This window comes from Paramisgurnus dabryanus, chromosome 18 (assembly GCF_030506205.2).
Source record: "Paramisgurnus dabryanus chromosome 18, PD_genome_1.1, whole genome shotgun sequence".
NCBI classification, from domain to species: Eukaryota; Metazoa; Chordata; class Actinopteri; order Cypriniformes; family Cobitidae; genus Paramisgurnus; species Paramisgurnus dabryanus.
Window position 1 is genome coordinate 32,009,624 of NC_133354.1, and position 26,401 is coordinate 32,036,024.

General features: G+C 43.1%; 1 protein-coding gene across 1 annotated transcript in view; it reads left to right on the plus strand.

Moving 5' to 3' along the window:
• The window catches only part of jade2 (jade family PHD finger 2), a 99,324-nt gene that overhangs the window by 28,388 nt on the left and 44,535 nt on the right, over window positions 1-26,401 (plus strand). The window contains exons 2-4 of the mRNA XM_065287657.1: window positions 1,595-1,658; window positions 7,931-8,016; window positions 11,552-11,709. Of these exons, the coding sequence (XP_065143729.1) occupies window positions 1,595-1,658; window positions 7,931-8,016; window positions 11,552-11,709 (308 nt within the window). The remainder of the gene's footprint in view (window positions 1-1,594; window positions 1,659-7,930; window positions 8,017-11,551; window positions 11,710-26,401) is intronic.

Genomic DNA, 26,401 nt, shown 5'->3' on the forward strand with positions numbered 1-26,401 from the left:
ACTTTATTTCCAAAAAGTGTGAATTTGTTTTTCCACTTCTTAGTTTTGTACTGATGAGAGGGATGCAGACCTGTAAGAGAGTTATGAACAGCTATTAGCATAAATTGTCCACAGAAATACCCTTACATACGTAACTGATGGGTAAATATAGCACTACATTCAGATAAACTATCATGTACATTTGGACTAAATTCAGAACATCTCAGATAAACATCTGCAGTGATTAGTTTGATAAAAAGCTGTTTTCAGGTGGCTTCCGTTTCTAACGTGTTTCTGTAAGCGCGTATGAACTTTAAAAACACATCGCATATGGCGTCCATGTGCGCGAGCTCGCGTCTCCGCGCAAACAACGCGGCGCTCATGAAAACGGTGTCGCGTGTAAAGCGCAATATGGAATTGTAAACAATATATGGAATCATATTACAGCACACACTTAAAAAATCCGGCAGTGCAGCCTAACCGAAAGTTGCCATGAAGAAAACGAAAGTGAATAACTGTGTCTAAAACAGCATGTAGATCCGCCATTACGTGACGATCATGCATCCTCGTTTGTAAACAATGCTAAAGTTTTTAAATCAGAAGCGTGCAGTCTGCCGAGGTCGCTTGTGTAGGCTGAACTGCACAAGCCATAAGCATATTACATGAAAGCAAATATAAATGACTTACAGTTTCTTCAGGAATATATCATCCTCAATTGCATCTTCCATTGTTCAGATCAATCTGAAAAACCGTAGTTTTAAATAAAATTACAGTACCGTATTTTTCAGCAGTAAGGGGTGTCATGATTATGACGGTTAATTGACTGGGAAATTATGTCAATTATTACGATTAATTAAATGTTTTATTGCTTTGACATTTAATTCTCATCCATTTTTGTTTGTTTGTTCATTAAATAATTTTCAAACATTGTTGTGATTCACAAGGTTTACTTGGAAATAAATAGAAATACACTTACACATATTTAAAATGAATATATTTATATTTAATGAATATATCTTTCAAAAACTGAAAATTCTTCTTAAGAAATAAACACAATAAAGTGTCTGAAAAATAACTAAAATTAAAATGCAATCAAAATAAACTGACTATACCAGAACAAGCCTTAAATACAAAGGTCATAGTACTGGACCACATGTCTGTAGTAGCTGCAAAAAACTGATTCCTTACAGATCCTTAAGAGTAGCATCCTTCCCTAAATTTGGAATTGCTGAATTGGAAAAGAATGTTTTACCTGGCAGTTCATACTACTTATCAATGTTTTGCAGCATTAGGTGTTTTTAGAGAGATGTGAAATCATTGCGGTGATCTGATATCATCGCAATGAGGTCAAACAATTGTGATGAGATGATTATTTAATCATTGTGACAGCCCTAACAGCAATGTTTATTTTGTTTAGATTTATTTTATTAATACTGTGCTATTTGTGCTATTGCTCATAATTTGATTTCTTATTTTATTACTGACTCTTTACTGGTATTTGAAATGTATATAAGCTTTGACTATAATGTCATATTGCTTTAATTAGGTTTGCATAGTGTTTCTTCTGCATGGTTTTTGAGTGTTTGTTAATTGGTCATCACTTTTTTTCTGACAGATGGAGAATGAACTGAAGAGGAGGAAGTATTCCACCAGTAGCAATGACTCTGACACAACTGACAGTGAGTAATAGACAGATGGAGGGAGGGTAGTGTTAATACACAGATACTCATCACCAGAGAGATTAATGAGGGATTTACAAGAATGTTCCAGGTTCAACTCTTTTAACATAGTGTTTACGTAGTTTGAATTAAAATTACAGTACCGTATTTTTCGGTCTATAAGCCGCGTTTTCTTTTCATAACTTGGCTGGTGCTGCGTCTTATAATCAGGTGCGCCTTGTAAGTCAGTATGAATTAATTTTGACATTTATGAGGCAAGAGACAACATTACCGTCTACAGCCGCGAGAGTCCGCCATATGCTGCTTCAGTATTTATGTAATTTAATGGATTCAGTAATGTGGAATGACGAGTATGCGAACTTCACGCTAGTTGGCTTGTTCGGTTGATTTAGACTATTCAACCTTCCAGGTAAGTTCTGTATGCTATGGTTTATCGTTTAAATAACTGATAATATTACTTTAACGTACAGACAGCTATTCAGCCTGCTGTTCTGTCTGCTATTGTTTAGTTGAATAACTTGCCTTTCCAGATTAAATGTCTGTTCTTCGGCTTGGATTTTGTGAAATAATTTTCTAAATAAACGCGACGTATAGTCCACTGTGACTTATATATGTTATTTCGTCTTAATGACGCATTTTTAAATGATGCGGCTTATAGTCCAGAAATTACGGTAAGGCACTTAATTAATTACATTTATTAAACAAAAAACTTGTTTTGCTTGTAAATATGGGACTAATGTTTTAAGATCTGTGTGCTTCTAGTACATTAAAAGGCAACTTGTCACACACATTATGTAGGGTAAAGATTTAGCAAACAACCTTTGTATTGACTGTTTACAAACAAATGCAAAAAAACTAAGGAGAAAATTCTATGTTTTTCTGGTGACAAGGAACCTTCTTAATTCTATTCACCTTATTTCGCCCCGCCCATTTTTTATTCTTTGCTCTTCCGCATTTTGTCATCTGACTTCGGCTAGCTTGACACAGCGCATCCGGTAGCTAGTTTAGTTGTATGAAGATTGTTTGTACTTCATGACAAAAATGACAAATAACGCTAATGCTGTAAATGTTTTAAGTTGGGAGCACGGAGAAAACTTCATACAACACTCGGATAGTCTCATCTTGTCCCATCAGTCGTCACGTGGGTAGACGAAATGAAATGGTTGTGGCTGCAGGACAGGGTGTCTGTAGTAAAAATAATCTACCAAAATTAAGGCCTTTGAAAGGCTTAATATTTGCTTAATATTTGTGTCTCTATGTTTTAACTTCATCTAGCATAATTAAAAAAAATATATACGCTCTAAAAATATTTAACCCAGGACTGGGTAACTGTAATAGTCAGAACACATTTCTGGGTTAAAATGACCCAAATAATGGGTTGTTTTTACCCAACTGCTGGGTTATTGTTAATCAACTATGTAACCCAGCAGTTGGGTTAAAACAACCCATTTTTTGGGTCACTTTAACCCAGAAATGTGTTCTGTCCTATAGTTACCCAGCCCGGGTTTAAAAACAAACCAATATTTTTTAGAGTGTACGGTGCTAACAGGACTTAGGTGAGTCAGAGTTGAAGCAGTCTGTGCAGATTAAGGGCACACACTTAACTCGTAGTATTTTCTCATTCAAGGCTACCCGCCCACATCACGTTGCTGTGCTCGTGGTCACAAAAGCTTAACATTTGTACACCTATTTAAGCACCACAGTTTTAAATTAAGTGATTTTGGGTATGATGGGTGTGACAGTGGCTGCGTCTTAAAACTTAGGCAGCTGACTTGTTGCCTCGCTGCCTCATGAGGCAGTGACTTCAGAGTAGAGGTCTACACGGGTCCAAAAATTCCTACCCGAACCCGATCAGACCCGCAAATGTGCTACACTGAACCGACCCGGACCCGTCTGTTGTTTTGAAAGCTGGACCCGGACCCGACCCGGACCCGTATATTATTTAAAAGCTGGACCCGGATCCGACGAAGACCCGTCTATTATTTAAAATCTGGACCCGAACCCGTCCGGGAAGACACAGACCCGAAAATGACCCGACCGGCAAATATTCTTAGCTAAATGTTATTAATAAGTCAATAAACAAGTAGCGAAAATTAAACTTTTTGTCTTACCCATAGAAGTTAGTCTTCTCCCTCCTTGTACCTGTCTGTGTGATGCACAATCCTTATTTCCAAGAAAGTTCCATCCATGTTATTCCTCTCTTGACGATTGAATTTTTTAATGCTTATTCCAGCTTTTAAAGTCCACTTTACAGTCATGGTGATTAATAACGCAGTTTTACATCGGGTCAACTTGCTTAATAATGTTTGCCCATTTGAATTATAATAACGATTGCTCGTTCAGTGCCATGGCTGCTTTCGTTAGCTTTGCTTCTTTGCTATCATCTATGTGCTCTTTGAGTCGCGAAAACTTTAGATATAAGAGCAGCAAGACGGTCAATTTATAATATTATTATAAAAATAAGAGAAGTCAGTGCAAAATGCGCGGTACGGCGGAATAGGTCCCGCCTTCTAAATAAAAGAGCCAATTGTCAAAGGTAAAGTCGTTGCGTCTCACTGCAGAAGCTCCTGACTGGTAGCCAGAGAAACATTACAAGAGCGCATGCGCGTTAGCTGCCTGGTTGGAGCAACCAAATATAAACCTTTTAACGCAATTTTAGCGTCATAAAAAAAATTTATGCGACAGTTCATCTAAGTTTTTGTTGCTGATTTTGAAATATTTTATTTAAATGTGAGTGTGTGTTCTCCGAGTCCGATTGACCTCGGGTATTACCCACAATGTTAAACAGACCCGGGACCCGAAGTAATAGATTGAGACCCGACCCGGACCCGGCTGATCATTTAAAATATAGACCCGAACCCGTACGGGTCCCGGGTCGGATCCCGGGTCTTCGGGTCTCGGGTCTTCCGTGTAGACCTCTACTTCAGAGGCATGAAGGCAGCTCAGATAAATGCTTTCGGACACACTTCATAGGCAGTGTGTTTGAAATATAAACAGAGAGAGCCTTTGTGATAAATAATCACATATTTGAAAACTACTATACTAATTTATCGATAGAAATTTTAGTTTTTCTCGACCAGTCACTTTTCCCATGTGCACACAAGTGCATAGAATTGTGGGACAGGACGATGGAGGTCAGGAAGTAAACCTAACACTGGATTCGGACATGCCTTGATGCCTTCCTGTCTTGGAATGCTGCCTCAGAAGGCAGCAATAGGCTTTATGCCCAGCTGCACTACTACCTGAACTTCAGCCAGCTCCTTGTTTCCTGTCTGCCATTATTGGCCAAACTGATTAATCCAGGTGTGCCTGAGCTCAGTAGTCACAACAACAATAATCAGACACACCTGGATTAATCAGTTTGTCCAATAATGGCAGACAGGAAACAAGGAGCTGGCTGAAGTTCAGGAAGTAGTGCAGCTGGGCATAAAGCCTATTTAGAGTTTTCAGACGCAGCCAGTGTCACACTTATACCTTATAGTAAGTAGTAAGTGGTGCTTTGCATACCCCTCCCACACTCCCCAAAAAAGGGCTGCTGCTTGTTGATGGTAAAAAATATTGTGGAAGTGGTAAAAAGGTAGTAAATTCATCTCTATGATTCCTGCATATACCCTGCTATAGAACATATTTAACTACCTTGTCCTGTCAGAAGGAGTTGATGGAGCAGCATTGAAATATATTGAAGCTGTTGATCTGGAAGCTGTTGGTGTATGTACTGGTAAAGTGCTCAGCAACTGAATGCAATGCATCCAATATCAACCCTGTGTGAAGCTGACAAATGTAGTTGTTTCTCAGCATAGTTATTTGTGCCAGCTCAACACATTGGGGCAGTTTCTGAGACAGGGTTTACAGGACTAGGCCTTAACTCGTTTCGTCCTACCTTCAGTAGTTCTTTTGTAATCAGCTTTTGAATATGGGTAGGTTTCTGCAAAAACACCACATTTTGAGCAAAAAGCAGAGATAATTCCATTTTTGTGATGGACTTTTCATAGAGATCCCATTCAGAGCGATCTTTAAAACAGACATAGACATGCAGCCGCTTGCCATAGGGCAATACTTCCGGGTTTAAAAAGTTGCGGAAGGTATTGCGGAAAGCCGGAAATACTCGTCATTGGCAGGGAAGCGTTTTCTCTTGATCTGTGAAAATAATAAAACCATAAAAATTTTTACGTTAGCATTTAAAATAAACTTGCATCTTGAGAATTAATAAATAAATGGCACCCACACTTAAACAGAACTGTGTGTGAGAGAGAGATGCATTAAAAAGACCTCTTTTTAACCTCTAACTTCAGTGTTAAATAATATGTTGTTTAATAGGTCATTATCAATATCTGAATGAGAAATGAACTGACCTCCTAACATCTAAAATCTTAACTTGTAGGAATCACGTGAGCTACTGTAACAATGAAATGTACTATAATATTTCGTTGTACTATCGTATATGAAAATATAGGTGGGCAGTGAAAATCATTCAAATAGTTGGATTGTATTAGCTAATGTTACTGATCTTAAGTGTTATCGTAGAACGGACTTCACAAATCTAATGTTAAGCGAACATTAGATTTTTTTTATTATTAGAGTTAGTTAAGTTAGCTTACCTGAAACTGACCACCTTTTCAACACCCAGCGTGGCTTCAAGTTAAACCCCATTCACACAGACCTCTGGTCCCAGAAAATACCCGTAAAATTGCCAGACAAGCTAGATTGAAGCAGTTATCAGGAAATGATATATGAGACGCATAAACAATGACGCACGTGCCGTAGTGAGGACGCGCGTGCCATGGCAACATGAAGTTGGTTCAACTCTTTAAAATGAGGGATTTACAACATTCACTACGAGAAATGTCAGCAAACTGGACTGAAGCAGATATCAGGTAAGTTAGCTCGTTACTTACTGCGTTGAAACGGAGATCATTCAGCAGCATAAAAGAATATTGCGTCACGTGCTCATTTGAGCTATAATAAATGAAAATACCCGCATGTCATCCCAACAAGATATATCGTCCAGCTCCTCAAAAGCGGGTTTTAAATGCATATAAACAATCACGATGAGAAATGTCTGAAAACTGTATTAAAGCAGAAATCAGGGAGCTTGTCAAATATCCACTCAGAAGCTGAGATCATTCACCAGCATAGAACTGTGCGTTCACGCGCTCCTTTGTAGTCTTATCATAAACAAAAATGCACGCGAGTTGTTTCTGGAGAGAGAAATAATATATAATATGCAAACTTCAGACGCTGCGTAGAAGAGAGGGCGGGACTTTCAATAGGTCGCGTGTCTTTCCGGGACCGTCACATGCCGGGTAAACTTGGCAGTGTGAATGTAAAAAAATCTAACTATTCCGGAAAAATCCAGGATGCAAATCCCGTGTATTTTACGGAATTTCTGTGTGAAAAGGGCTTTACTGGAACATTGTGGCCAAATCATTTCTTGGGATAAGGGTGTTCGTCAGTCGGCTTCACACCCAATAAAATTTGTAAGAAACAAACATAAGGGCGCTTGAGTGAGCTTTTTAAATTTAACACCTTCAGCCACTGCCTCAGCTGCTTATCATCGATATGCGGCCGGAAGTAGGAATAATAAGGTGAATAATAAAAGGTGTTAAATAAGGTGAATAATAAGGTGAACACTGTATAAACAATGTCATGACTGTCCTCCTTGGTGGTTGATAACTAAGGTATGAGTTTATATTTTGTGTTTGATAGTGCCTGAAAACATCACATGATCTTCTGAAAACACTGCATTCATTGATTCAACTGAGGCGCTTTGTTGCTATGAAACTTCTGTTTGGTTTATCAGTTGTTGTATGATGCAGCGTTTTACCCAAAGTTAAAAAATTTTCAACTTTAGACAACCAGTTCAAAACGCTAAGTGCCGTGGAATAAACACACAGCGCTTTTCCATCTGCTGGCATTTTTAGAAAACATGGCACTCCCTTTGCACACAGTTGAAACAAAAAAACACCAGTCAGGAGTAAATGCGTTGGTGTACATATGGCCTAAGGAAGGAAATAGATTTTTCTGTTGTAAGCAACACTTTTGATTTAACATTCATTTATTTGTGATGACAATTAGCAGTAAAGATGTGATGTGAGATCTCCCATATGCAGGGCAACTGAGTGTCATCTTATACATTTGAATGTTTTATGGTTTTATTGTTTATGGAGTCTATATTAAATAAAGGATATATTAAGTAATAGGCCAATGCCTTAAAATAAAATTTCAATAATATTTGGTTGTAAATTCAAATATGACACTGAAACCTCTTGCAGGTCATGTGACAACCTGGTCACGATCTTCAAAGAATGCAGGGACCAGCAGCACTTGGGTTCGACATGAACAGAGGAAACCATCAGAGGTAAAAATACAGTTTTATCAATAAGGGGCAGGACACACCAAAGCTTTTTTACGTGGCTGAGGACACTGAATGCCAGCTGTTTTTTCAGCTGAGTGCTAGCTTTCTGTGATTGAACGGCCATGTGAGAACTGACATTGACGAGCGGAGCTTTTCACCCAAAGTTGAATCTCTTTCACCTCTCGAAGCTCAGTGCTGAGTGCAGGAAAAACGCCAAGTGCCGGCTTTCAGTGCCACCTATATCAATGAATTTCAGTGGAAAAGTGCGAGTATTGGAAAAAATTTGTCCATATTATAATATAAATTATTAGTGAGACCGACATGTCGGCCAGGCTGAGCAACAGGTATATATAAAGTGTACTAAATTGCTTGTGCAGCTGATCTAATTTATGTGTTTGCACCCAGCAGCTGAAATACAGCATTTAATATTCAGTATGTGACAAAAGTGAGTACACCCCTCACATTTCAATATTTTAGTATGTCTTCTCAAGGGAAAATACTAAAGAAATAACAATTTTGTCAACATGCTTCTTGTATAGCAGTATAGATTTACTTAAAATTATTTATTGGTTTACAAACACCTAACACTTTGGTCACAGCAGGCCTCTTTACAAAAATAAAAAAGCAGTTTTTAAAAGGATATTTCGGCCAAAAATGAACCCATGATTTACTCACCCCCAAGCTTTCCGAGTTGCATATGTCCATCGTTTTTCAGACAAACACATTTTCGGATATTTTGTAAAATGTTTTAGATCTTTCAGTTGATTAAATGTAATGTTACGGGGTCCACCTATAGTCCATGACCTTTAAGTCCAAAAAAGTGCATCCATCCTTCACAAATTAAATCCAAACGGCTTCAGGATGATTAACAAAGGTCTTCTGAGGGTAATCCGCGTGGTGGTGTTGTAGAAATATCCATATTTAAAACTTTATTAACGAAAATAAATACCTTCCGGTAGCGCCGCCATCTTAGTCGCGTCTGCATTCAGGATGAGAGCTTACGCAGCCTACGGAGGCTACTCTGCTGCTGCTCTGTGCCCCCGCCCTCCAAATTTGTCATACGTCACTAAGAAAAGTGCGTACACTACGCTAATACTCTCTCCTGAATTCAGAGGAGTCTAAGATGGCGGCGCTACCGGAAGGTAGTTATTTTCGTCAATAAAATTTTAAATATGGATATTTCTACAACAACACCGCGCGGATTACTCTCAGAAGATCTTTGTTTTTCATCCTGGAGCCGTTTGGATTTAATTTGTGAAGGATGGACACACTTTTTTTGGCCTTGAAGGTCGTGGACTATGGGTGGACCCCGTAACGTTACATTTAATCAACTGAAAGATCTAAAACGATTTCTAAAATATCTGAAAATATGTTTGTCTGAAAAACGTTGGACATATACAACTCGTACAGCTTGGGGGTGAGTAAATCATGGGTTTAATATCATTTTTGGCCAAACTATCCCTTTAACCTCTGCCAAAATCAACATTTTAACTTAAGAGCACTTGCATTATTATACTACATGTACCAACATACAGTGCACAGTGCACTTCAAAATGAACATAAAATAGCTTAGAACATTGGGTTACTTTTTATATTCTATGCCACCATTTCCAAGTTTTTATTTGCAAGAAGATCAGTGTGTTAACATTTAAAGGTCACATATTGAAAAATCTGAAATTTCTTGGCTTTTTTCATGATAACTGAGGTCTAGGCGCTATGTAAGTGCCATATAAGTTTCAAAACAGTCATTTAACAGTCAAATGCACACAGCCTGCTTGAAGTAGCTGTGATCTAAAAGGGTTCGTTTGTACTTCCGTAAAATCATGATGTCAGGATTACACAGTCGCCTGACACAGCCGTCTTCAGTTTCCACTCTTCCACCACCTCACCCCCATTTTTTCAAACAAACCCCTAATGAATATCACACCATGTGAGAAAATGCTGTTCATTCGATGGATGTCAAGAAACAAAATCATTACACAGGCTTCTGAAAAACATTTATATACGAGAACAATGGCTAATGTTCATTTATTCAGAAAATCCTCAACAATTAGTTCGACCTTAGCCGTCTGTTTTCACAATTTCACAATGACTGCTTCAGTATGGCAGTTCAATGCCGGTTTCTCCAAGAATCTACTCATTAAAGATGTTGCAATCCTTACTTTGTTGGGTCCGACCTCAAATCCACAACCCGTAAGTAAACACATTTTAAGAAGGTCTACACAATAAGGCTATGTTTACACGTGGGCGGCTATTTTCATAAACGGACATTTCAACCTCTCCGGTTTCAAAAATAATATTGTGCACACATGACAGTTTTCAGAAAAGTGTTTATTTACACATACCCGTGCATATTTGCCGTCAAGAGACGCTCAAGCCCACGTAAGCCAATCACCGGCAGCGCTGGTGGTGACGTGAACTGGTTCTTCATGTTGGAGGGAGGAGTTGTTGCAGAAGTGATTGATGACGTCAACGTACAGCGAGAGCGAGTTGAGGAATCACACGTAGAGGTCTAATTTCGAATCGCTCTCGCGGTACTTTGACATCATCCGTTGCAGCGCCGCATGAAGTCAAACACGCGTAAAATTGCTGACCTCAGAGCAATCGTCTCTGCTCCTCGACATAATGGAGCAGCTGTATTTGCAAATACAAACACACAAAACGAGTTTGCACGAACATAAATGTGATCTTGGAAGCGTTCAGAGTAGCAGTCACATGTAAACATGGGTCGCACTTTTGACGTAGGTGCGAGCTCTGGCGCATACTCTGTGACGTTGCCTGCTTAAACATCTGTTTGTCTCACTTTACATGCAACCGTGCAACCGAAGATTTTCAAGATCTCCACTCTGGCCGGAGTTCTTAGAAACAATCGGTTTCACAGGCGAGTTCTCCGTTTGCGTGTAAACGAGGGGCACAAACGAAGGTAAATCTCTCAGTAAAAATAACCATGTACGTGTAAACAGAGCCAGAATTACACACAATTGTCACGCGCATCTTGTTGATTAGTAGTAAAGCGCCACCACCTGCTTTCAGAACCGGCTGCAGCTTCTGAAAGCAGGTAATGGTGATTTACTACTAATCAATGAAGCGGCTTTACTGATGAGGTGCACAAGACAATCGCATGAGATTGATCATGCAGCCCTAACTTTAATTTAAGTTACATGGAGCCAGACTGCAAATATATATTCCTAAGGACATCATAACCTAAAATAAAACTCTAGAAAGCTTTGAAATATGTGACCTTCAAACACTGAAGGCAATGCGTGCTGTTTTGGTCTCACCTGCGATAGCGTGCTAACACCTGGTGATGACAGCGCAATAAGTGACTCGTCATATTAGATGTATTGCCTTGAACATACGGCACTCGTGCCGTGTGAATTTTACACACAGTGACAGTTTTGAATTGACACTACATTGACATAACGTTAAAGTTAATGACACTTAAATATGTATGTTGCATCTGGCAGAAAAGTAGTGCTTAAATGTTTCATTGTTGGTCTGGGCAAACAGAAAATTTTTTTTTGTTGCATTCTTTTAGGTTTTTCGGACTGATTTTATAACAGCCATGAAGTTGCCTGATTCGGCACAACTCGGCCCAGATGATTTTTACTTCCTGTCGGACGCCTGGAGACAAGAATGGGAGAAGGGTGTTCAAGTGCCAGCCAATGTAGAGGCTATCCCCGAACCTGTTGTCAGGTGAGATTTGACAAAGCTGGCACGTATGCATGTTACTTTATCTGTAGTAAAATTGAAATTGTTTGATATCACAATGATCTGCTGTCAGAACTGCTGTTCCACCAAATCTATTCCCTATTGAGCGATTCTGGCTGTTTCAAGAAAGCATGTTCTTGCACTGACACTTGCAGGAATAAGACAAGTTTTAATGAAATCCAAGAGCTTTCTTAGCCCCATAGACAGCACTGAAAGTTTCAAGGCCCAGAAAGGCAGTAAAGATATTGTTAAAATAGTTCATGTGACTACAGTGCATCAATCTTAATTTCCTGATGTGACGAGAATACTGTTGGTGCTCAAATGTGTACAGGTCTCTGATGTGTACCCATGAAAATTCACAAAATTACCGCTTTAAGTGCTCAACCAAAACCCAAAACGAGCTTGCGAGAAAGAAAAAAATAAGCAATATGAAAAACAAAATAGGCAATATTAAAATTGCAGCAGACTTCGGCTTTGGCCCCTTTACTAGTTTGCTTTTTTTAGTCTTCAACAAAGCAGAGTGTACTTAATGACAGAAGCAGAGGACAAGAAGCGTGTACATTAAGTGATAGATTGTCATGACATCTGCATTTGTGCAGTTCTTTGTTATAAATGCAGTTTACATGTTGTGTTGCTGGAGAAAGACAAGACATTTTCCCATCCACTATTAAAACTTTTATTGTGTGTTCACCCCTCATTACACTCTATACAATTACAACTTACCTCCAGCGAAGAAGCAGAAATTAACATCTGAAAAGGCATTTTTATGACATCATCACTTCTGCATTTACTCTGAACTGTTACATGCAGGTTCTGGACACTACAACTGAATGCTGAATCGAGCCATTCTCATTAACACATTTTCTGTTGTCAGACATAAGAAAAAGTACTTTAATGTAACCAGTAGTGATGCAACAATACACTACGGTTCAATACAGTTTTCGGTTCTTGTCCACGGTTTTCGGTTCGGTTTCGGTTCTGATGCCTTGGCCTATTAAAGTGTTTTTTAATTATTCTATGCTTAGGTAATAGGAACAGTGAGATTTTAAGACGCAAAAATACTGGTTCCCTTTCAGTCGGTCACTACGACGTCACGTCGTGACCGACGAATTGGGAACCGCTCCGCGGGTGACCTATCTACTTCGAGAAACTATAAAAACGCCAATGAACTTGGCATGCAGGTATTTGCATAATGCCGGCGCCGCCCCGCCAGGTGCGTATATAAGCCGCAGGTGCATAATACCAAATTAGCTTTTATTGCTTCGAAGCCGGCAGACATCTGCTCTCGAGAAGCTTTCTATCTGATCTTCGTAGATCCTGTTCTGGAAGGGAAGAAAATAAGATCTCAGCTTGCTGAAGTTGGTTGGGCAAAGACACCTCAGCGGAGGCTTGCAGTGTTTTTTCTCCACCCTTTCTCTCTCTCTCTCTGTCTCTTTAATTTAGGACTTGAGTTCGAGTGAGTGCGTTGCCTCTCCCTGTGTGTTTCACCAGCTCGCACAAAAGAGTGATTTCCCTAAAAGAGCAGCACGTTTGAGCTTTGTGTCTTTTTAAAGACAGCCACTCATTCGTGTCACGGTCGGGGTCGTCTTTTTAAAGATGGATTTCCGTCCGTGTTCGGTTTCTGGATGCGGTGTGTTCATCGCCCCCCGGGATGGCCACCAGCGTTGTCTTTCGTGTCTGGGGCTCCAGCACGCAGAGGCAGCGTTGCGTGATAGTTCATGCTCCATCTGTGAGGGCATGACTATGGCGGATTTGCGGAGACGGGTGTCGTTTCTCCGGGAACGGCGCCCGCCTTCCAAGTCTGGTGCTGCTAAGAGCGCAGCTACCAAACTTGCGAAGGATGACCTCCGTATAACGGTGCTGGGTCGGTCTGCTGGTTCGTCCAGCAGCTCCCAGCGCCCTGATCCGTTGCCAGCGGAGGTCCCGATGGAGACGAGCGGCCCGTGTTCTACGGTGTCCTCGCGCTCTGTCGAGCCTCCACCCGACGCGATGTCCACCGTAACATCGGAAGGGGGGTTGTCAGCCTCGGACGTCGATCCGGATCCGCTCCCGCCTTCGGGCCAGGTTGCGGCTTCTGTGTTCGACCCCGAGATGGCAGCCATGCTCGCTCGGGCGGCGGAGGCGGTCGGCTTGGAGTGGACTAAACCTCCCCCACCTGAACCGTCCCGCCTCGATTATTGGTTCTTCGGGGGTGCCAGGGCTTCTCAGTCCTCGCCCACGGTGCCTTTCTTCCCCGAGGTGCATGAAGAGCTGACGCGGTCGTGGAAAACCCCGTTTTCCGCCCGGAACCGACCGTTTCAGCCTTCACCCCTCACCTCTCTCGAGGGTGGAGATGCCAAGGGGTACACTGGTATCCCGTCAGTAGAGCGGCCGGTCGCGATGCAGTTGTGTCCGGCCGGTGTCGCTTCCTCCTGGCGGGACCAGCCTACTCTCCCCTCACGGGCCTGTAAGCAGTCTTCGGCGCTGTCCGGTGCTGCTTACAAGGCTTGTGGGGAGGCAGCCTCTGCCCTGCATGCCATGGCATTGCTGCAGGTCCACCAGGCTAAGGCTCTGAGGGACCTGCACGCGGGAGGTCACGACTCGGCGGAGTTCTCTGAACTGCGTGCGGCTACGGATCTGGCGCTTCGTGCGACCAAGGTCACCGCACGCGCCGTCGGGCGTGCGATGTCTACCCTGGTAGTCCAGGAACGCCATCTCTGGCTGTGTCTGGCGGACATGAAGGATGCTGATAAGACCCGGCTCCTGAATGCTCCGGTTTCCCAGACCGGCCTGTTCGGGGAGTCGGTCGAGGAGTTTGCCCAGCAATTCTCCGCGGCCAAGAAGCAGACTGAGGCCATCGCTCAGATCATGCCACGTCGGAAGTGTCCTGCGCCTGCCCCGTCGGCACCTCAGCCTGCTCCTCGCCGAGGGCGTCCTGCAGCGGCCGCCTCCGTTCCTCCCCGGGGCTCTTCTAAGAAGCGAGGAACCGGTCGTCAGCAGCCCGCCCCGCCCGCTCAGCCCGCTTCAAAGGGTGGAAAAAGAAAATCGAAGCGGCCCTGAGATGGGCGACCTAGAGATGGAGGGGATCGCTCTTCGGGAGATGGTGAAGGCACCACTCCCCCCACCGGAGGAGGGCCGGTTGGGTAATCCTTGGTTTCATTTTTCTGTTCCGCTGACTTTTCAGTCGGCACCCACAATTCCACAAAAAGAGCGAATTCCACTTCCATCTCTAGGTCTTCAGATGAGCGCCGGAGACACGAGCGGGCTCATAACCCCCCCTCGTTCTCCGACTCATCAGAGGAGTACGAGAGCAACGCACGGGCTCATAACCCCTCCGCGCTCTCTGTCTTCTCAGGGGAGAGAAGACAATCACGGGCTCATAACCCATCGTCTTCCTCCCCCTTCGCCAGAGGGTGCATCGAGTGGCGTGAGGTGTCTCCAGCAGAGCCTCCCTTACTCACCCACCCAGCAGCGGACTCAGGTGAGTGTTATCATGCACAACACTGCTGTCGGTGCGGCCAATATGCACACACCGGCGATCACCAACGTTCCGCCCGCCGCGGGTACACCGATCGTGCCTTTAGTCCCTCTCGCACGGTGTCTGGGGGCGTGGGAACACCTTCCCAGCCCGTCGCGTTGGCTTTTACGCACGATTCGTCTCGGCTACGCGATCCAATTTGCCCGGCGTCCCCCCAAATTCTCCGGCGTTCGTTTCACTGCGGTGAGAGCTACCGATGCGCACGTCCTCCGTGCGGAGATCGCTGTCCTACTGGCGAAGGACGCGATCGAGCCGGTCCCTCCAGCCGAGATGAGGTCGAGGTTTTACAGCCCTTACTTTATTGTACCCAAGAAAAGCGGCGGCTTGCGACCGATCCTGGACCTGCGTTCGCTGAACCGTGCACTTCACAGAATGCCGTTCAAGATGCTGACGCCCAAGCGCATATTTCCATGCATTCGTCCAAACGATTGGTTCGCATCCATCGACCTGAAGGACGCGTACTTCCACGTATCGATTCTCCCCCGGCACAGGCCGTTTCTCCGTTTTGCGTTCGAGGGGCGAGCATACCAGTACAAAGTCCTCCCATTCGGGCTCTCTCTGTCTCCCCGTGTATTCACCAAAGTAGTGGAGGGGGCTTTAAAACCCCTGAGAGAGAAAGGTGTGCGCATTCTCGCGTATTTAGACGATTGGCTCATAATAGCTCAAACACGTCAGACGCTGTGCGATCACAGAGATTTAACTCTAAAACACCTCGCTCGTTTGGGTCTTCGGGTCAACTGGGAAAAGAGCAAGCTTTGCCCCGTGCAGAGAATCTCTTTTCTCGGGATGGAACTGGACTCGATCGATTTGACAGCTCGTCTAACAGAAGCGCGTGTACAGTCGATTCTGACTTGCCTGAATACATTCAAGAGCAAGAGCGCGGTCCCGCTGAAACAATTTCAGAAGCTCCTGGGGCATATGGGAGCAGCCGCAGCTGTAACTCCGCTCGGACTGCTTCATATGCGACCGCTTCAGCATTGGCTTCACGATCGAGTCCCGAGGAGAGCGTGGCTGCGCGGCATTCACCGTGTTATCATTACACCTGCGTGTCGTCGCACTTTCACTCCGTGGTCAGACCGTGCGTTTCTCCGAGCCGGTGTGCCTCTGAGACAGTTCTCCAGGCATGCAATAGTATGCACAGATGCTTCGGACACGGGGTGGGGGGCCACGTACGATGGGCTTGCGGCTTCGGGGGTCTGGACGGCACCCCAGCTGCATTGGCACATAAATTGCCGAGAAATGTGGGCTGTATATCTTGTGCTCGTCCGTTTCAGCAACGAGTTACAGGGCAAAGATGTATTAGTTCGCACAGACAACACTGCGACCGTGGCGTACATCAATCGTCAAGGCGGTTTACGCTCGCGTCACCTGTCGCATCTCGCCCGTCATCTCCTCACTTGGAGTCAGAAGAATTTGAGGTCTCTTCGTGCCATTTATATCCCGGGCACGCTCAATGTAGAGGCGGATGCGCTCTCTCGGGCTGCGCATCCCGGCGAATGGCGACTCCACCCCATTGCGGTTCAGCAGATTTGGAGACGTTTCGGCAAAGCGCAGATAGATCTGTTTGCTTCCCCAGAGACGACCCATTGTCGCCTGTTCTATTCACTAGCCGACGACTCGCTCGGCGTGGATGCATTGGCACACAGCTGGCCACGAAACATGCGCAAATACGCGTTCCCTCCGGTGAGCCTCATTGCGCAAACCCTATGCAAAATCCGGGAGGACGAGGAGAGCGTGCTGTTGGTGGCACCGTATTGGACAACCAGGAGTTGGTTTCCAGAACTATCTCTCCTCGCAACAGCCCTTCCGTGGAAGATTCCCCTGAGGAAGGACCTTCTTTCTCAACAAGAGGGCACATTATGGCACCCGTGCCCCGACCTGTGGAACCTCCATGTGTGGTCTCTGGACGGGGCACGGAGGATATAAGTGATTTACTGCAAGAGGTATCTAACACTATTGCTGCTGCGCGAGCGCCGTCTACGAGACAGGCTTACGCGCTTAAATGGAACCTGTTTGTCGACTGGTGTTCTTCCCAAAGTGAAAACCCCCGAGAATGCCCGATTAGTGTTGTGCTTTTATATCTCCAGCGTCGTTTGGAGAATAGGCTGTCACCATCCACTATTAAGGTCGATATCGCTGCGATATCAGCTCACCATTCACCGTAAACGGTAGAACAGTGGGTCAGCACGACCTGGTCATTAGATTTCTCAGAGGCGCTCGAGACTGAATCCTTCGCGTCCTCCCTCTATTCCTCCGTGGGACCTGTCCTTGGTGCTGAAATCACTCCAGGAAGCCCCATTTGAGCCTCTGCATAGTGTGAGTGTTACATTTCTTACTATGAAAACATTAACTCTCCTTGCTTTGGCTTCTGTTAAGAGGATAGGGGATATTCATGCATTTTCGGTCGATGAATCGTGCCTTCAGTTCGGGCCGGCTGCATCCAGCGTAACACTGAGACCCCGGCCCGGCTTTGTGCCCAAAGTTCCCACCACTCCTTTCAGAGATCAAGTGGTGAACCTCCAAGCGCTGCCTTTGGAGGAGGCAGACCCAGCCATGGCTTTGTTATGCCCTGTTCGTGCACTACGTGTGTATATAGACAGGACGCAAAGTTTTAGGACCTCAGATCAGCTCTTTGTTTGTTACGGTGGTCAGCAGAAAGGAAAAGCTGTCACCAAGCAGAGGATGTCCCATTGGATTGTGGATACTATAGCCCTTGCATATCAAAAGCAGAATGTGCCTTGTCCGTTTAATTTACGTGCCCACTCTACACGCAGTGTGGCATCATCTTGGGCACTGGCTCGCGGTTCCTCGCTAACAGATATTTGTAGAGCTGCAGGCTGGGCGACACCTAATACGTTCACAAGATTCTATAGTGTTCGTGTCGAACCGGTTTCCACTCGGGTTCTTTCTACTAACTAGTTAAGAATGCCGAGGGTCGGCTCGTGTGTCGGCTTGGAGCCTCTATTTTGGTGCTGCACACCTGCACCAATATGGAAGGCCATCGGGGAAAAAACGTCTCAAAAACTGTTAGGCGTGGCGTCCACATTTGTCCCCTACGTGGGGTTCATTTGTGTGTATACTCCGTGGGGTACTAATCCTCCACGTTTTCCTTAGCAGAGCCTGCTCTGCATCTCTCTGCATACTATGTTTTGTTCAGAGACTTTTTATGAGCAACCTATCGGTTGTTTCATATTTTATGTCATCCATTCAACCTTCTTAGGGGATGGCTTCCGCAGTGTTCTAGCTCCGCTCAGTTTAGACGCTTCCCCAGTTCGCTGCTTCACTATTGTGGGTTAAGGAACAGGTAGTGACCGGCCTTCTGCATTTCGCCTTAGGTTCCGCCCCCTATGTGGAGGGCAGAGGGCTTTTGCAGACACTGGAAGGGTTCAGCTGCAGTGGCGTTTTGGTAGGGATTCCCAATTCGTTGGTCACGACGTGACGTCGTAGTGACCGACTGAAAGGGAACGTCTCGGTTACGTATGTAACCCTCGTTCCCTGAAGGAAGGGAACGGAGACGTCACGTCCCGTCGCCACAGTTTGCTGTTCCATTGCTGTTTTTCAGGCCGGGCACTGTTGCTCGGCTTCTCAGCAATAATATAGCTAATTTGGTATTATGCACCTGCGGCTTATATACGCACCTGGCGGGGCGGCGCCGGCATTATGCAAATACCTGCATGCCAAGTTCATTGGCATTTTTATAGTTTCTCGAAGTAGATAGGTCACCCGCGGAGCGGTTCCCAATTCGTCGGTCACGACGTGACGTCTCCGTTCCCTTCCTTCAGGGAACGAGGGTTACATACGTAACCAAGACGTTTTAATTAGGGGCCAAGCCCACAGGGCGGCAGGCCACTATTGCAATTGATGGTTTTCTTATTATTATTAGGGGCCAAGCCCGCAGGGCGGTAGGCCACTATTGCAATTGATGGTTTTCTTATTATTAGGGGTCAAGCACCGAAGGTGCTGAGACACCTATTGCAATTGTTAGTATTATTATTATTATTATTCTTACTCTTGTCCAATGGGAGTCTATGGCAGCCCTATGAACCGTAAGTAGTAGAGTGATGAAATTTGGCACAGTTGTAGTGGTGGTCCTAAAAAGTCATGTGACCAAAAATGGGGTCTCTAGCAGTAACTCTATAGCGCCACCAGCAGTGCAAAAATTCAATGTTCAAACTGTTATAATTGGTGAACCATTTGATCTATGAAAATTCTACTTAGTACACGTGATTGCTCTCATCCCACTTATTGAATTTGATACTTTACAGTAAGACTCCACCCATTACAGTAGCGGCCATTTTGAAATGTACAGTATTTCTTTTTTTCGCTACTCCTCCTTCAAATTTGGTTCAATTCTTATGAGATTTGGCACATGTGATCTTTGGAGTGAGCCGCATAGAAATGACTGAACAGAATTTTGATATTAATCTTTGTTCAATAGTAATAAATGCGCAAACTTAACGAGGTTGACGCAAAAATGGTTCTGAAGCTGTAGCTCGGTCAATCTTTGATCAATTGAAATGAAATTTGGTACACTTCATGTCGACCATGAAATGGGGGTCCATGCCAAATTTGGTGGCAGCGCCACCTATGGGTCATGAGATAGTAAAAAAGGCTATTTTTGCGCATAACTTCTGAATCGTTTGTCAGAAAATTATGATCTTGGTGTCTACGGATTCCTTACCTCATGCCGCATCTGTCGATGTGTATTATGCCGGGTTTGACCGAACCGCCTGTCCGCCATTTTGAAAATTGTCATAAATTGTTATAAATTTTGAAGTATTGGATATATTGGCGCAAAAATCGGTAGTAAGCTTTGGCATGATGTCCTGATTGTATCTGGGAAGTCAGAATACAGCGCCACCTAGGGGTTATAAACTATAACAGTTCTTATAGAACTGCTCATAACTTCTGAATACTTTGTCGGATATTAATTTTCTTTGTGAAATTGTATTCACTGGTTTATACCGATTGCAACGATACCTCGTTTGTCATTTTCCATCATTCTGTTCATGTGTTATTGTAAGGCATATGGTAAATGATTTTTTCGCTACTCCTTTTACAAATTTTGTTTATTTTATGCCAGGTTCTGCTCGTATAATGTTTGGAGCAATCCGCACAGAAATGACTGAACAGATTTTTCTTGCACCTAGGAATTTTTTGAGAAAAACCTCTGTAAAGTTGATCGTCCCTGTGATGTTGTCTATTTGTCATAGTTAATTACTTTATATTACATTTTATAGCGTTACTCTACGGAATGTTCTTCTTGTCTTCAATCTCACTTGAGCTTTTTGATTCTCATATACATTGTATTTCTGTGATTTCTGCTCTGCGGTGTCATTTCTACATCTTTGGTGATTGGCATATGTCAATGCTTGCATTTCTGTAATCTCTTTCCTGCTGCCCCTTGAGCTGTGTCTGCTGAGTGGCGCATCCACTAAGTCGTATGCATAGAGATCCTGAGTTCATGGGTTCGAATCCCACCTGAGGCAGGTGTTAATTTCTTCTATTAAAGTTTTGTTCTTTCCCACCTATTCTTCTTGACCTGTCTGTAGTTCACATATGTTCTATTTTTGCCATGTTTTCTGTTGCTGCTCTGCACTGCGGTGGTTCTGCTCTGTCATTGCAACGCTTTGGGTACTTGCTGCGCTTTGTGTTCTTGATGCACCTTGGGTGGTCAGTGAGCATTGGGTGATTGATACCTTCTATGTTGCTTGCTGTGCTTTGGGTGCTCATTGCGCTAAAGGTGCTTGGCCCCGAATCGCTGCTTGCAGCTATATTTATTATTATTATTAGGGGTCAAGCACCGAAGGTGCTGAGACACCTATTGTAATTGTTAGTATTATTATTATTATTATTATTATTTTTCCCCAATGGGAGTCTATGGCAGCCCTATGAACCGTACATAGGAAAATGATGAAATTTGGCACAGATGTAGAGGTGGTCATAAATAGTCATGTGACCAAAAATGGGGTCTTTAGCAGTAACTCTATAGCGCCACCAGTAGTCCAAAAATTCAATGTTCAAACTGTTATAATTGGTGAACCATTTGATCTATGAAAATTCTGCTTAGTACACGTGATTGCTCTCATCCCGCTTATTGAATTTGATACTTTACAGTAAGACTCCACCCATTACAGTAGCGGCCATTTTGAAATGTACAGTATTTCGTTTTTTCGCTACTCCTCCTTCAAATGTGGTTCAATTCTTATGAAATTTGGCACAGATGATCTTTGGAGTGAGCCGCATAGAAATGACCGAACAGAATTTTGATATTTATCTTTGTTCAAAAGTAATAAATGCGCAAACTTAACGAGGTTGACGCAAAAATGGTTCTGAAGCTGTAGCTCAGTCATTCTTTGATCAATTGAAATGAAATTTGGTACACTTCATGTGGACCATGATCTTGGGGTCCATGCCAAATTTGGTGACAGCGCCACCTATGGGTCATGAGATAATAAAATAGGCTATTTTTGCCCATAACTTCTGAACTGCTTGTCAGAAAATTATGATCTTGATGTCTATGGATTGCTTACCTCATGCCGCATCTGTCAATGTGTATTATGCCGGGTTTGACCGAACCACCTGTCTGCCATTTTGAAATTTAACATAAATTGTTATATTTTTTGAACTATTTGACATATCCGCACAAAAATTGGTAAGGAGCTTTGACATGATGTCCTGAAGTTACCTGGGAAGTCAGAGTACAGCGCCACCTAGGGTTTATAAACTAATTTGACATATGTTAATCCTTGTAGCTTTCTAATCTCTTTTCTGCTGCCTCATGAGCTGTGTCATCTGAGTGGCGCATCAAGTTAATCATATGTATTGAGATTCTGAGTTCCTGGGTTTGAATCCCACCTGAGTCAGTTATTTTGTTCTTCCTCATCAGTTCTTCTCAACCTGTCTGTTGTTCAAATGTGTTCTATTTTTCCATGTTTGCTGTTGTTGCTCTGCATTGTGGTGGTTCTTGCTGTGCTTTCTGTGCTTTGTGTGCTTTGTGTGCTTGCTGTGCTTTGGGAGTTTGCTGTGCTTTGTGTGCTGGTTGTGCTTTGTGAGCTTGCTGTGCTTTGTGAGCTTGCTGTGCTTGCTGTGCTTTGTGTGCTTGCAGTGCTTTTTTTGTTGCTATGCTTTGTGTGCTTGCTGTGCTTTGTGTGCTTACTGTGCTTTGTGTGCTTGCTGTGCTTTGTGAGCTTGCTGTGCTTTGTGAGTTTGCTGTGCTTTGTGAGCTTGCTGTGCTTTGTGAGCTTGCTGTGCTTTGTGTGCTTGCTGCGCTTTGTGAGTTTGCTGTGCTTTGTGAGCTTGCTGTGCTTTGTGAGCTTGCTGTGCTTTGTGTGCTTGCTGTGCTTTGTGAGTTTGCTGTGCTTTGTGAGATTACTGTGCTTTGTGTGCTTGCTGTGCTTTGCGTGCTTGCTGTGCTTTGTGTGCTTGCTGTGCTTTGTGAGCTTGCTGTGCTTTGTGTGCCTGCTGTGATTTGTGTAATTGCTCTGCTTTGTGAGCTTGCCGTGCTTTGTGTGCTTGCTGTGCTGTGTGTGCATTGCGCCGAAGGTGCTTGACCCCGTGTTGCTGCTTGCAGCTATATTTAGGGGTCAAGCACCGAAGGTGCTGAGACACCTATTGTAATTGTTAGTATTATTATTATTATTATTATTATTTTTCCCCAATGGGAGTCTATGGCAGCCCTATGAACCGTACATAGGAAAATGATGAAATTTGGCACAGATGTAGAGGTGGTCATAAATAGTCATGTGACCAAAAATGGGGTCTTTAGCAGTAACTCTATAGCGCCACCAGTAGTCCAAAAATTCAATGTTCAAACTGTTATAATTGGTGAACCATTTGATCTATGAAAATTCTGCTTAGTACACGTGATTGCTCTCATCCCGCTTATTGAATTTGATACTTTACAGTAAGACTCCACCCATTACAGTAGCGGCCATTTTGAAATGTACAGTATTTCGTTTTTTCGCTACTCCTCCTTCAAATGTGGTTCAATTCTTATGAAATTTGGCACAGATGATCTTTGGAGTGAGCCGCATAGAAATGACCGAACAGAATTTTGATATTTATCTTTGTTCAAAAGTAATAAATGCGCAAACTTAACGAGGTTGACGCAAAAATGGTTCTGAAGCTGTAGCTCAGTCATTCTTTGATCAATTGAAATGAAATTTGGTACACTTCATGTGGACCATGATCTTGGGGTCCATGCCAAATTTGGTGACAGCGCCACCTATGGGTCATGAGATAATAAAATAGGCTATTTTTGCCCATAACTTCTGAACTGCTTGTCAGAAAATTATGATCTTGATGTCTATGGATTGCTTACCTCATGCCGCATCTGTCAATGTGTATTATGCCGGGTTTGACCGAACCACCTGTCTGCCATTTTGAAATTTAACATAAATTGTTATATTTTTTGAACTATTTGACATATCCGCACAAAAATTGGTAAGGAGCTTTGACATGATGTCCTGAAGTTACCTGGGAAGTCAGAGTACAGCGCCACCTAGGGTTTATAAACTAATTTGACATATGTTAATCCTTGTAGCTTTCTAATCTCTTTTCTGCTGCCTCATGAGCTGTGTCATCTGAGTGGCGCATCAAGTTAATCATATGTATTGAGATTCTGAGTTCCTGGGTTTGAATCCCACCTGAGTCAGTTATTTTGTTCTTCCTCATCAGTTCTTCTCAACCTGTCTGTAGTTCAAATGTGTTCTATTTTTCCATGTTTGCTGTTGTTGCTCTGCATTGTGGTGGTTCTTGCTGTGCTTTCTGTGCTTTGTGTGCTTTGTGTGCTTGCTGTGCTTTGGGAGTTTGCTGTGCTTTGTGTGCTGGTTGTGCTTTGTGAGCTTGCTGTGCTTTGTGAGCTTGCTGTGCTTGCTGTGCTTTGTGTGCTTGCAGTGCTTTTTTTGTTGCTATGCTTTGTGTGCTTGCTGTGCTTTGTGTGCTTACTGTGCTTTGTGTGCTTGCTGTGCTTTGTGAGCTTGCTGTGCTTTGTGAGTTTGCTGTGCTTTGTGAGCTTGCTGTGCTTTGTGAGCTTGCTGTGCTTTGTGTGCTTGCTGCGCTTTGTGAGTTTGCTGTGCTTTGTGAGCTTGCTGTGCTTTGTGAGCTTGCTGTGCTTTGTGTGCTTGCTGTGCTTTGTGAGTTTGCTGTGCTTTGTGAGATTACTGTGCTTTGTGTGCTTGCTGTGCTTTGCGTGCTTGCTGTGCTTTGTGTGCTTGCTGTGCTTTGTGAGCTTGCTGTGCTTTGTGTAATTGCTGTGCTTTGTGTGCTTGCTGTGCATTGTGAGCTTGCTGTGCTTTGTGTGCTTGCTGTGCATTGTGAGCTTGCTGTGCTTTGTGTGCTTGCTGTGCTTTGTGTGCTTGCTGTGCTTTGTGAGCTTGCTGTGCTTTGTGTGCCTGCTGTGATTTGTGTAATTGCTGTGCTTTGTGTGCTTGCTGTGCATTGTGAACTTGCTGTGCTTTGTGTGCTTGCTGTGCTGTGTGTGCATTGCGCCGAAGGTGCTTGACCCCGTGTTGCTGCTTGCAGCTATATTTATTATTATTATTATTATTATTATATTTCTTCTTCCCCAATGGGAGTCTATGGCAGCCCTATGAACCGTACATAGGAAAATGAAAAAAATTTGCCACACTTGTAGTGGTGGTCTTAAATAGTTATGTGACCAAATATGGGGTCTCTAGCATTAACTCTATAGCGCCACCAACACTTCAAAAATTCAATATTCAAATGGTTATAACTCTAGAATAATTTGATCAACAAAAATTCTACTTAGTACATCTGATTGCTCTCCTCACGCTCATTACAATGAACACCTTACATTAAGACTCCACCCATTACAGTAGCGGCCATTTTGAAAAGTACAGTATTTTGTTTTTTCGCTACTACTTTTGCAGCGTTCATTGCATTGTTACGCAATTTGGCACAGATAATCTTTGGACCGAGGTGCATAGAAATGACCGAACAGAATTTTGATTTTTATCTTTGTTCAAAAGTTATAAATGCGTACATTTATCGATGTCGACCCAAAATTCGTTCTGAGTCATTATCTCGGTCATTCTTTGATCAATTGAAATAAAACTTGGTACCCTTCATAAGGACCATGAACTGGGGTACCATGTCAAATTTGAGGACAGCGCCACCTATGGGTCATGAGATATGAAAAATGGCTATTTTTGCCCATAACTTTTGAAATGTTTGATAGAAAATTATGCTCTTGGTGTCTATGGATTCCTTGGCTCATGACAAATCTGTCGATATATATTATGCCAGAAATTACCAAACCGCCTGTCCACCATTTTGAATTTTGTCATATATTGTGATAACTATTATTCGATATAATGTATCGGCACAAAAATCGGTAGGGAGCATCGGTATGATGTCCTGAAGGTACCTGGGAAATCTGAAAACAGCGCCACCTAGGGTTTATAAACTATATAAAACAGCCTATAACTTCTAAAAACTTTGTCCGATATTCATTTTCTTTGTGAATTTTTATTCACTGGTTTCTGTCGATTGCAACGATATCTCATTTGTCAGTTTCCAACATTCTGTTAATATTTTATTACATAGCATATGTGAAGTAGTTTTTTCGCTACTACTTTTGCAAATTAAGTCTATTTTATGCCGGGCTCTGCTCACATAAACTTTAGAGCAATCCGCATAGAAATGACCAAACACATTTTTTATATTCTCTGCCATTCCCGAGAAATACCTCTCCAAAGTTGACTGTCCCTGTGACATTGTCTCTTTGTCATATTAAATTATTATGACTGTATTATAACATGTTGTACATTCCTATACAACATGTTTTTCTTGACTTAAACTTTAACTGTTCTCACTTAAACTATCTGATTATCATATAAATTGTAATTTTGTTATTTCTGCTCTGCAATGTCATGTCTGCATCTTCCTTGATTGTGCCATTTGAATGTTTGCAGCTCTGAAAACCTTGGCTAGCTACACTGCCTGTGTAGCACAGTCTACTAAACGCATGCATCAAAACTCAGAGGTGGAGGGTTCGAATCCCACCTGATGCATGTGTTATGTTTTACTAATAAGATTTTGTTTTGAGTTAATTCTCACCTATTATTCTTAACCAGTCTGTTTTCCATGTTCTGCACTGCTTGTCATAATTTGGTTGCCAATCGCCACCACCATTTC